This window comes from Anas acuta, chromosome 5 (genome assembly GCF_963932015.1).
Source record: "Anas acuta chromosome 5, bAnaAcu1.1, whole genome shotgun sequence".
NCBI lineage: Eukaryota > Metazoa > Chordata > Aves > Anseriformes > Anatidae > Anas > Anas acuta.
In genome coordinates this window covers 37151075-37163549 of record NC_088983.1, presented here as the reverse complement: position 1 = coordinate 37163549, position 12475 = coordinate 37151075, and the positions used below count along the sequence as shown (strand labels likewise).

Sequence of the window (12475 nt, the reverse complement as noted above, 5' to 3'; positions counted from 1 at the left end):
TTGGTGGTTCAGCGTTTTGCTCAGCTGTGACTTCTACAGTCACTGAAATCTTTATGTGTTATTTCTCCTTTCACTTATACAGGTGAGAAGAGGGATCATTCCATCCAAAGTTATCTTCGTGTTGAACTGAGCTACATCTGTCTAAGACAGTGGTTACTTTCTATGCAGATTAGAGGTGCAAATAAAAAAGTCTTGGGGACAAATACTCGACCTATTCAATCTGTTAAATCCCTGGAGCATTTGACTCTAGTATGGAATCTATTACAGCAAAAGAAAGCTCCTGAGATGTCAGAAGAGGAAGAGATGTAGAAGCAGATGAAGAACTATTCGGAAGCTGCAGCTGGCTAGACCCTTTCTTGATCCAGGTTTACACAGATCCATTGTATTACCACAACTTCTTCAATCCAATAGACCAGCTAAACAAAGATGTTTAGAATTATCTTGGATTGTTAATGTCAGATATGGCTGTAAAAAGCTGCTCTTAATCCTCATTGCTTATTCTTTTTGCTTAGCTCACCCTCCATTTAATGCGAACACAGAACATGTACCACACACATACTCTGTTAGGAAGCCCTCTTCCACTCTGGTTCTCATCCACTGGGACAAAGCTGCAAAGCCTGGCTTGTAAGCAGCACAGAGGGACCTTCATTTGATGAATGCTAGAGAAATGTCATGGAAACGTTTTGCTTGCTTTAACTCTGGTTGAGCGCAAGGCTTCACAAGGCTTAAGCTAGTTGACCAGAGTCTCCCACTGAGATTCTTAGATTCTTTCTGGAACTTATTTTTCAACCACACTCCAAAAAAGGATCAACCACAACAGGCCATTAATGCCCAATGCCTTTTGTCTAATTTATAAAGGGAACTGCAGACCTACTAAGGTATACATGGGCTGCAGACCTTTCACACAAGACTGCTGCCTGGTGGATACCCAAAGATGAAGCAAGCCCCCTCGAGGTGAGGAGGTGCTGCCCTAGCAAGTACACCTAAATTGCTACCGGACTGTATTTTTCCCTTATGGTAGAAAAGCCACCTGGAAAACTTTCCAGATCAGTCCCGCCTGCCTGAGGCATTTACAGCTCATTTTCTTGGTGCAGTGTTATGACTGCCTCATTGGCTTTGATTTCCTACTTTGCTGTGGCGTGATGTCTGAAAGTCTCAATGTATGACCTTAAAATTCTTGCCCAGGAAGGCATATAAACCCTTCAATGGACAGAGCTACTGCCATCCTGTTCAAAGCAAAGGTCCATTTTTGCAGCTGATGTTTAATTTACCGTGTCCCCAGCTTAGACAGCCTGGGCAGAAGACCTGCTGCAGGCCCACATCTCACACCAGAGTGGCCTGGGCTCAGCCTGGGGGCACAGGCAGGTGCTGGGCTGGGGGACATCATTCATGATCACACTTGCACGGCCCAAGCTTGCATCAAATCACAGGCCCGAGAGCCTGTCTCACTGCCAGTCTCAAAGCAGGCTCTTCTCCTCTCATCCTCTTTCACCTCTTTCTTTTCTTTGGTCATGTACCACCTGTACCTTCAGCAGCCAGCTAGTTTTTATCTACATCAAACGCCACCTGAGCATCCTGAGAAAGATCCCTCTTGGCTGTCAGAAGCAAAGTTAAAAGCCAGGTCTTTTGGGTGGTGTAAAGAAACCCACATAGGTTCACCATGTAGTTGCATGGGCACTAGGACAAAGAAGAGGCAGGAAGGTTTGGCAGGGGAGGTCAGAATCACAATTTAGACTGAACTAAATCATGGCTTGCCACAAAACTGCACCTCGCAGCCTACTCCCAAGCAGGATAACTGCTATGAGTCAATGCTGAATAAAGGGGCCCTGGAGATCATTGGTCACAGAGCCTTTTACTTGCAAATGATCTGTAAGTGCTGTGAGGGTACAGTCATAGCTGATGCAGGAGCAGAGATCAAAAAGAGAAATCCAGTGGAAGGAAAGGAAAAGGCCAACTAGTGCCAAGGAGACCAGAACCAGAAAAAAAAAAAAAACAAACATAAAAATAAAAAGGGATCAAGCAGTGAAGTTGGGTTTGACGCATGCTTTAGACTCCCAGAAGAATCCATATGTCTGTCCAAGATCCAGATGACAGCAGGAGCTGTCTTCTCCTAAGGCAGGAGACTTCTGGCTTCAGGTCCAGCCTCTAGTTATAAAAAAGTCCTGTACAGATATGGACTACTGAATCAGACGCTGGATATATTAGTCATTTTAATAAGGGCACAAAATAACTTTAAATCTGCTCTTGCGCTAAACAAACAGTACTCAGGGACAGCAACACCCTAAGGTTGCTCCTATGGGAAAAGCTGAGTAAAACAAGGGCAAGTTTTGCATGCAAGTTATATCAAGCCATTCATCTCTTACATTTAGCTCTTAAATAGGAAACACTGTAAAGAATTGTTTCTGCAATGCCCCTGAATGCAAGCTGCAAACTGTTACAATGTCTTCCTAACGTTACATCTTTAAGCTGGGGTATTTGGGGTAAGGCAAACACAAATACCTGCAGTGGTCTAAGTGTTCTGCCTGATCTGACACAGAACTAGGGGACCACAGGATGGGCACATGTTTTGGAGATGCTCACAAGAGCACGCCCAAGAAGCCAAACCTAGGGACAGCATGTCAATACTGCTCTGACCTCCTGGGCTAAGAACAAGCAGAGCACAGCCCTGCAGCCCCACTCCCCCCCCAGAGGATGAATACTCATCCAGAACTGTATCACAGGCTCATATCCTGGCTGTCACGAGTTTCCGTGGAGAAACCACGTATTCCATCTGTAAGATGGTGATAACAAACCTCCCTTATTTTCCGTGGTCACTGTAAAGGCAAACGTAGAAATACCACAGAAGCAGAGTGTCTCCACAGCAACAGGGACAATAGGAGTCCATAGGCACAGGTCCAGAGCGGAGGAAAATGAATGTCACAAAAACACAGTCCAGACAAGATGACAAGTTACTAAGGTCTATAAAAGTCAGAGCAAACTATCTTACTAACCTGCAAGCCCTTCCAGGTTTTGAGCTATGTATCTGCAGAACACCTGCCACCTTCGCTAGGAAGACAAAAATCCTGCACAACTCTCTGCTGTGCAATTTGCATGTTCATCACCTGGTGCTGCCCTTAATTGTCTGCACAACAGTACATGGGCTCACCAGCCAGAGTACCCACGGTTCCAGGGTGTGCAAGAAACCTGGAAGCCCTGAGGACTGAAGTCTCTGGGATCCTTGACCTGTGCTGGTGACTGCCCTTGGCTTTGACCCATGGCACGTCCTACAACAATAAGGGTTCTTTCCCACAAGGTCTGCAACAAGCTAAATACCAACAGCTGCTCTGTTTCAATTGAGAAATAAACATGGTAGGGCCAGGGAGGCACAAAGGGAACTGAGATGCAGATGTGAGAGAAAGGCAATGGTAAGTACAGCTTGGACACAGACAAATCAGACAATCAGCTGGTTGCTTTACCTTCTGCTCCAATAGATACTAGTTTGACTCCTTTGCTGGCAATGAAATCCAAGGCCTTGTTCACGTTGGAAATTTTGTGTACTCGCATTTTGCCTCTCTCAGGCTTAGCCAAACGTTCACCTAATTAGAAAAGAGAAAAAGAATTGTTAGAACTCTGCAGCCTTTCCTCGCCGGTGGGTGTTTTCCCATGCTGGTGGCTCCCACTGCTCAGCCAGGCAGAGGGTAGGCTTCCCCAAGTCTTTTCTCGATGGTGAATGCAGAACAGGTATGTTCACTGTTAAGTACTCTCAGAAATAAATAGATAAAGAAGTAGTTTTGTTACATCCCAGGTAATTTCATAACTGATAATCTGTCGGCACTGAGTCCTTTCCACAGCAGGTTTGTACCAGAGGTACAAAGATCCTTATAGAAATTGTTCAAAATCATACTGAGCTCAGCAGTGGAATTAACCTCTCTGTACCATTAACCACAATTAATGGTGCCTGGAAATGACATTAACTGCCCCTCCCTGTGAAGACAGGTGAGGAACTCATCTCCAGCATCTACAATGTGCAATTTACAAAGCAAATATCTCTTTCTTGGAACTCCTTATTGTCAAATATTAGGATGGGCTTGTATCTTGCTTTTCTTTTCCCCAGACAAGCTACAGGCCTTGTGTCTCTCTAGCTGTTGCATCAAATGGTCACAACTGCATCTATCAGGAAATAAAATCACTTCTTCAGTGAGCAGCTTTATAACTGTAAGAACCATCACCTCAATTCCTCTCCATTAAATGTTCAATGTATTTCTAACTCTACGTGATGGCCTTGTACACAATGGCATGCATTTTAAATGTGTATTATGAGGCAGAGAAAGGGAAGCAGCCCAGCTCTGAGCTAAGGCAGGTAAATCTCTGGTGGGAGTGAGTCCAGTCACACTGGGTCCTGACTACAACTAAGCTGGGGAACTTGGAAAAGCACTTTGTGGGCCTTATTTGTTTGAAAGAGCTGCATGAAGTGGTGTCCTTCTTGACTGGCTGCAGGTACTACTTCCATGGCCTGCTTTTCCTAGCACTAACCCACCACTCAGGGTAAGCAAATTAAAGCTTGGGCAGACAAGTGGGCTTTTCAAAGGAATCAGTGATAGAAACATAACCAGACAGGACATCAGGAATCACCTGATGTGACTGACTTCACCAAAAAACAAATAAAGCAGCCTGGGTTTCAGATCACAGGCTCCAGAATACCATATACAATATATATATAAATACACAAACAAAATGCAAGAAGGTTTTGCATTTGGAACAAGAAGTTATGAACTAATTAAAAAGAGATCAAATGGGCAAGTCCAGGCAAGTAATTACTCAGATCTGTTCAGTTCCAAGAGCTCCAGCTTTATCTCAAGCCTGAGTATTTGAGTCAATGCGAGCCATCTCAAAACCTTTACTTGAGACTTAAGGGTGAGAAAGAAAAGTATTTTTTTAAAGAACTTTTTTTTCATATTAAAACTGGATGGCTAGTTTTCCTAAGAAAAGAGTGAGGAAATGTTACAAGGGAGCAAAATAGATTATCACCATAACCATGCCCTCCAAAGGAAAAAAGGTCTGGAAACGAAAATCCTTTAAAAGTGTTTCAATTATTACTGTAGGCTGGTGTCAGGCTTAAGGATAAAACCAGATTCACTTTCAAAATGACACAATTAAAGTAGAAAAGATGTATTTATGGTACTACCGCCTTCCTAGGATTAAAAATATCTCTCTCACTTTAATGGACCCTCAAGTACACATCATGCTGTTTTGCTTTCTTTTTCCACCTGAATAATGCTAGTCATTGAAAATACAAGTGGAAGCACCTTTTGTGACAGTTTCACAAAGATATTTTTACAAATGTCACTTCAGAATAGACTTAAGCAGATTTATGCTGCCAAACATCAACAAACAGGTTGAGCCAGCTGAAAAATAACCATTTTCTTCACTGATGTGACTGTAAACTACCCTTGCAAAAAGAAAAATAAAGAAAGAAGCTCAGGTTTCAGCTGGAGCAGCAGCAGGCCGATCCAATTCACCTTGTGGCTGCATAATGCGTGCTGCCAACAGGAGGGAGAGCATCCGAACTGCTCTCCCCAGGGCTGAGGAGGGCAGGATCGCTCCCTCTGCCAGCAGCATGATCCAAGAGCAGCCAAAGGTGTTTGCAGAACTGCAGCTTCCCTTTCTCAAATACCACAGTAGGATATTTGTTTTAGAATCATTTTTTAGTGAACTTAAAGAGTCCCCAAGCCCATTGGCTATTTCCTTCAGTCCCGAACTTTATTACAAATTTAGATTTCCAGAGCAAAGCTTCACATGGTTCCATGCCATGCAATATTAATAATGCAGACTGTTAAAACGGAAGCCTGCTAGAAATATGTTCTACTTTCAGCTATTTGCATTGCTGCTTTATTTCTCAGAACTTCTCCCAGCTGAGACAATGAAAATAAAATGGTCGACTCGCTTCCATTCTCCAATTCTCCTGTACTAGCCCAAGGCTGCACTTCAAAAGCCAAACAATGCAAGGAAGTGTTGGCATAGAAGTTGTTTACAGCAAATTTGTTTAGGAAAAATTTCAATTAGTCATCCCTTCTGTTTGGTAGGAAAAAAAAAAGAGCTGTATAACTTCATTTGAAAAGTACTAAACGTGGGCTTGGACTTTTTCAGTCTCATGGTGTTATTTTTAAAACAGCTTTGTCAGGGGAAGGAAATACATGCAGTGAAAAATGAAAGTGTCTCTCATAGGGCAACTTCTATGGGACCCACCACGAAGGCCAGCGGGAGAGGACTTGTGATGATAGCACTACCTCCCTCACACGTCTCAGGCCGGAGGGCCAGGTGGAGGTGGCACTTGGCTCTGCACAGCTCTTGGCCAGCCCAACCCTGTGCTTCCATGGCTGAAGGCTCCCCCAGCCATCAAACTACCCATGGTGTAGCTGGGTTAGAGGAAAAGCTCAGCCCACCACAGAGCAGCCCTGCCCACGCCAAATTCCTGTCAGCAGCTCCACAGTCCCCCAAAACGCGGGAAGAGGAAGGTCTGGAGAGAGCCAAGAGCTGAGAGGAAAGGCCAGAAGCCGAACCGGAGAGCTACGAGCCATCCGGAGACTCTCCCTGTTGGCAGGCGACCAGCAGGAGCTGTGGCAGGAACAGAAGCGAGCCCTCTCCAGCAGGGAAGGCACGAGCAGGAGACTCGTTCCCCTCATGTGGCGGTGCTGGGAACCGCTGGGCTGCTGCTTCCCAAGCTACGAGCCCAAGGGCTACTGGTGGGGCCAGCAACTGCGGGCAGCTTCGGCCCTCACGGCAGGATGGGGATGCCCACGCCTGCTGGTGGGCTCCCACCAGGACAACAGGCTTGGAAAGGTGAGAGGTGAGAGGAAATCAAGCAGTGTGAGGTGAGACCTGCTGCTTGAGCAGACAGCCTGCCACACTCACCACACTTCCCTGTTCATGCTCCCCTCCCCTGTCTTCCAGCCCAGCAATCAGTAACCAAGCCATCAGGGCCCATCTGGAAGCCCCTCCGCTGGAAGGGAACAGCTCAGCAAAAAGATAAACACAGAGAAGAAAAATCGGGCTCTGCCAGCCAGCTTCTCACAGGCACTGCAGGAGCAACATGTGCTGCAGGGCTCTGATAACATTTTGAACTTTGATTCCTATAAACCACCAGCGTGGGCAAAAAAATGAGGTTTTATTCTATATCCATAAATTCTCAAGAACACATACTGACAGCATCTTTGCAGGAGCTGGAGAGGGTTAGGAAAGGAGGGGCAGAGAGAAGGTAGTCTGAGTGCCTCTATCATGGCAATTTTATTGGAAAACATACCAAGAAGGTCAGGAGTGCAAATCCCAGGGTTGCTGTTACTGGCTCTAAAGCCATCAGAAGAAAGTCTGTGAGCACACAACCCCAATTTCACACACGCAGTCTTATCCCCCGTCATGCCTCCCACAATACTTAAGGTATTATTTCATCAATAGGGATTATTGCTTATATGAAATAATCCCTGCTGAGGGAGATACCTGCCAAATAGTGGGACATTTGTGATAGGGAGTTAAAACATATCTGACCTAACTTGGTCACTGTTTTTATTTCAGATTGTTTTCTGGGATTTTGTTTTGCATTGGGATTTTTTTTTCCCGAAGGCCTGAGCACTGAGTTCAGATTGAAAGTAGAATGGAAAAACTTCAGTCACAGCTGAAACTGAATGACACAGAAGATTTACTGGTCTGACTCCCCTCTTCCAAAAACTTCTATCCTATTCCCACTGTCATGTGGCTTTGGGATGATTTGCCAGTGCAGCATTCCCACACTCTTTCCAGAGCTGCTTCATCAGCCCTGCCAAGCAGTAAGAGACGTTGCCTGAGCCTTCACAGGAGGCTGCGCATTCCTGACGGGTGGAGGAAAGCCGAGAGGCAGGAGCAGGAATGCAATGGGCAGCCTGCACAAGCCATGAGGCTTGGAGCACATTCCAAAAGCACATTCATGGTCACTGCTGGAGACAAGATATTCGTTAGGGAGAAATTTGTTCTGAATCAGAAAACAGCTGTTCTTATATTCCAGCAAGATCGGCAGCATTACAGCCCTTGCTGTCCCTAATCTGCAAGAAAGGGGGAGGACAGATTTCAGAACAGAGATGCTAAGGACGCTTGAGAGCACCACACAGAACCTCTCTCACCTGAAATGACTTCCAGAAGTAACATGAGTTTAAGACCATCCCTGAAATCTTCCTCTATGTTCTCAATCTGTGTCCCAGCCTTGCGGAGGTGAGAATTACACCATGCTGTAAATGTCTAAAACACAGAAAAGAAAAAAAAAAAAAGAGCAGTCAGTAATCTTCCCAGAAGCCAAACAACAGTTCAGAACCAAAGCAGAGCTGCTAGGGCACTGCGATACAGACTGAAACACCACTTAGATTATCACTTTCCCATCTTGCAGAGCACAAGTGTTAGTATCTAAATATCTGAGGGAGTTGCAGGGTGCTCCCGTGACAGAGGGAGTCTGATAGAGCTGGTTACTTTGTGGCTCCAGGGTGCCAGATCTTCTGGAGAGGCCCTAAAGTTTCTGTTTAGAGTACCTTGAAACTAATTTTAAGGCATGCTAAGTGCTCACATTACCGGGGACTGTGATGGAGTTGAGGGACACACATTAAACATAATACGAAGGAGAAAGGAAAAAAGTATTCCAGATCTCCCTGTCCCTAGATAGGTGCTTGAGAAAAAAAAGAATTTTTCATTTTTTTTACTCTAAATTGCCTCTGGACTACTCCACCACCAGCAAAGGTTGCAGCCCGTGGCCAGCACCGAGGGGCAGACAACTCGGCCATGCAAACCACATCCAAGAAGTGTGGGTCCGGCTGCCCCTGTTCTCCCATGGGACTCACTGCCGAGCAGCCCCCCTCTCCTGCCTGCCTGGTTCACACTTGCCCTGCAGCTGCAGCAGCTGCTCACGTGAAGAAGCAAATGCTTTCTGAACTACACCACCATCACCCATCTCAACAGAAGTGCCGGTCCTCCAAAGGATGAGTGAGCATTACCCACACCGCTGCCTAGCAGAGTCCCAGACTTGCACCGTTTGAGGGCCTCTGGCAGAGGGATCGCTGCAGCCACCTCAGTGACAAAAATCGCAGCCACTCTGTAATTAGTGATATTCTGCAGGGCCAGTGGGGTAATAATAGGAGTTTGAAGTGGAGGAGGGACTGAAATCCAAATTACAACACAGCCAGTGGCATTAAGGGTAAACAAAACTCTTTTTGGAAATGCCTTCTGACCTCAAGTGGCCAGGATAAGAGGATCTCTCATACGAGAGAAATGAATTTTGCCACAACTGATGACAGCACACATTTTCTGTGGTTGGGCTCCGCTGGCCCGTGCTCTGAACAATGGGCACGTGGGGCACTGACGGGGAGGAGACCATCTCGCCTGTCAGGGGATCCACGCCAGGGTCTGAGCTCCCACGAGACAGGATAATAGAGATTATCTCAAAAGAGCACCATGTGAACGGGTCTGAAAGAGAAAAGTAAGTGCTGTCACTGGACAGTGACACACAAAACCCCGAGGTTGTGACACGCTCTCGGCCGGATGAACCACAGAGCCCAACCTGGAGATGCAGAAGCCATTTGAAACAAAAGCGCTGTTTGAAGAGTAAAAGGCAGCAGCCAGCTCTTTATGGGCGGACAAGTTTGTCCAAGTGCTAAGGAATGAGTTTCACAGTGTTTGAACAGGGCACCAAGCAAACCCTTTCCTTTGTACAGATTGATAACCCCTCAATCACTCTTTAAATAGAAGGGTGAGGTTACTCAAAGACTGGGCAGCTCCCAAAGCTCAGCGCTACCACAGAAAGGAGGTCTTTCTTCCCAGCCGTGCTCCCAGAGCCAACTCAACTCAGCGCCCCAGCACAGAGCTGTTTGCTTGCTGTGGTGAGGCATGGCTCCTGCTGGGGCAGTGCCCGGAGACAGTCCAGCAGCGTCCAACAAGCCTCTGCAGGAGAACATTGGGCTCACCTGGGCAGGCAGGAGGGTGGGGGGGACCACAGCACTCATGCCATCGCCAGCTGCTGAGGAACTGCAGCGGGAAGGACTCTGCTGATACTGAAGCAAGGCATGCCAAGAATTTAGAAATGCTTCGCCACTGCTCACACCACGCACTGGATTTCAAGAGGAAGATTGCCCCAAACAACATCAAGACTTTTCTTATTTTTTCTGGAGGCTGAGTTTCCTCTATTAACCTGCTTGCACGACTGCAAATAGCGTAGCAGAACCTTGCCTAGGAAAAAGCTTTGCTTAGCAGCTGCCGAGCTTTGCGGTGTTGTGCTCGAGCCGCGCTCTCTGCCGGGGCTGCGGGATGGAGCAGGAAAACAGCGCAGCTGTAAATACTTCCATGGCAATAGCTCTCTGGACGGGTCCACGTATTGTGAAAGTCTGAGATCTCTATTTTCAAGATGGCCTGGTTTCCTTCCAGACTTGGAAGTTTTAAAAAAAGATTAAGCCATTAAGCACCTTTTATTGCTTTTTATTGTTATTCCCCTGGGAAGTGTTTCTTTTTTTTCTTTTTTCTTTTTTTGGTTGTTGTTTTGTTTTTAGGATAATAGTTGCTGTATTTGAAAACATGCCCTGTATCCTGAAGTACATCCTTTTGGCACTACTTTCTTCATTCCACTGCCCGTGCTATGTGGAAAGAGGTTCCTTTATTCGGCTCCCTTTTGCAGCCAGGCTCCTTTGCTCCTCCAGAGGGGCAGATGAGAGCAGAGACAGTTTCAAATGCTATGTCCTCATCGCATATCAAAGTACAAGAGCAAGATATGTCAGGAAAGTTGTAGATACCCATCAACCTCCCTCTCATTTGTGGAAAGCAGAAAGAACACCACAGCTAGTGACTGGCCCGAGGTCACGTTACAGAGCAGTGTTGAAGTGAGGAGGAAGCCCAAGATTTAACTCACAGGTCACCAGGCTGCACTTTAATTTCTTGTACAACTTCTCTGAAGACAGTTCAGTTTTGTTATTCATTAAACTAAAGCAGATCAGAAGGCAGTGCTCTAAATCATGGAGAAGCCCAGCACAGCTCAGCTGGGCCTCTTTGCCCATTTTCTGAGGAACTAAGGGGGTTACAGGATCTACATTGCCAAGAAACACAGATGAAATTACAAACAAACCACAGATCTTCTAAACCTCGCATTATTGCAAGGCCTGGCATGATAACCACATAACTGAGATGACATTTATTGGTGCAAGAATCACCTAAGCATCAGTGGAAGGGTACAGCCCAGAGCCAGCCCTCCAACTCCTCTGTAGGGGCCTTCACCACGTCACAGACATGGACGTGCTGAAGCAAGATGCTCCTGCGAACTGTTGCCTTTAGGCATCAGTGGGACAGCTGAAGCCTCAGCTCCTCAAGGCCACAGACCAGGAAGAGTTAACAGATGGCTCCCCACGACAGCTCCCAGATGTGCAGACACTTTCTGGAGGTACCCTTCAAGTCCTACATGAACTCCAAGACACCATAAACAGCACAACATGTGGAAACAGCAACAACCAGCAGCCCTACGTGGATGCATCAGGTCATTTTATGAGCAGGATTATAATGCTTTTAATGAGAGCGGGCATTTATAGCCATGGGATTCACAGAGAGTATTCTTCACAGATCAACCCTGAGCAACATCTGTCAAAACACAGCAAGCCGAAAACAACTTTACGTTGCATCTGCTGCACACACGGCTTGGAAATAAAATATCTTCTTACTTCAAAGTAGTCAGTTGGAAGGAGATTTGACAGACAGCTGAGAGAAGGCTGAAGAAATGTGTTAGAAAAGTCAGGGGGAGCAGAAGGGAGAGATGAAATTTTTGCTGCCTCCTGGGTCTTGCAATCCTGGCAGTCTTGTTTGGAGTCATTTTTACTGACTTGGCTTCATGCAACTGCACAGGATCCTTTTTGTTTTTCTGGGAAACCTACTGAAACCGCTCTCTCATCCCATCCACCTTCTGTGCAATGAACCCGCATCCCCGTGCCCTGAGTCACAGCAGCAAGCAGCGGGGACAGCCGCCGAGCCCTGCGGGGCTGCCTGCCGCCGCCTGACAGCCTCCAGAGAGCGGAAAGGGCTGTCACAAGCAGCCAGCCCTATTTTGGGTGCAGGCTCGGCCCAAAAAGCACCTGTGTTTCCTGGGGAGAGGCGAGGCAGACCGCAGCTTGGGGGGGAGGGCTGAAAAACCCCGTGTCGGGTACAAGCACAGAGCCACGAACTCAACCCTTCTCCACAGCAGCAGACATTCTTCCTCGCCGTCTGCAAGTGCAGAAGGCTGGAGATTATCCTCTCACTTACCTCTAGCTCCCTGTCCCAAAGAGAAAACAAATACTCTGGTAATCTTGAGGCTTAAGAAAATTTCACAGAAGTGGAAAACTACTTACTCTTACCAAATAACGGCACAGAAACACACTGTCGACTGGATTTTCTTCCTATGAATCTCACACCGTAAATTTTCTATGGGAACTTCACAAGAGGTGTAAATGGAGCTGTGTTTCTTGGCCCTCGG

The 12475-nt window shown here is 46.5% G+C and overlaps 1 protein-coding gene across 4 annotated transcripts in view; it reads right to left on the bottom strand.

Moving 5' to 3' along the window:
* ACTN1 (actinin alpha 1) overlaps positions 1-12475 on the bottom strand; it is an 85119-nt gene that overhangs the window by 38930 nt on the left and 33714 nt on the right. For 3 of the 4 annotated variants that reach the window (XM_068684181.1, XM_068684179.1, XM_068684178.1), the window contains exons 2-3: positions 8130-8244; positions 3456-3575 (exon numbers count right to left, since the gene is read on the bottom strand). In XM_068684181.1, coding sequence (XP_068540282.1) covers positions 3456-3575; positions 8130-8244 — 235 coding nt within the window. The remainder of the gene's footprint in view (positions 1-3455; positions 3576-8129; positions 8245-12475) is intronic. The other variant, XM_068684180.1, reaches the window with a different exon arrangement.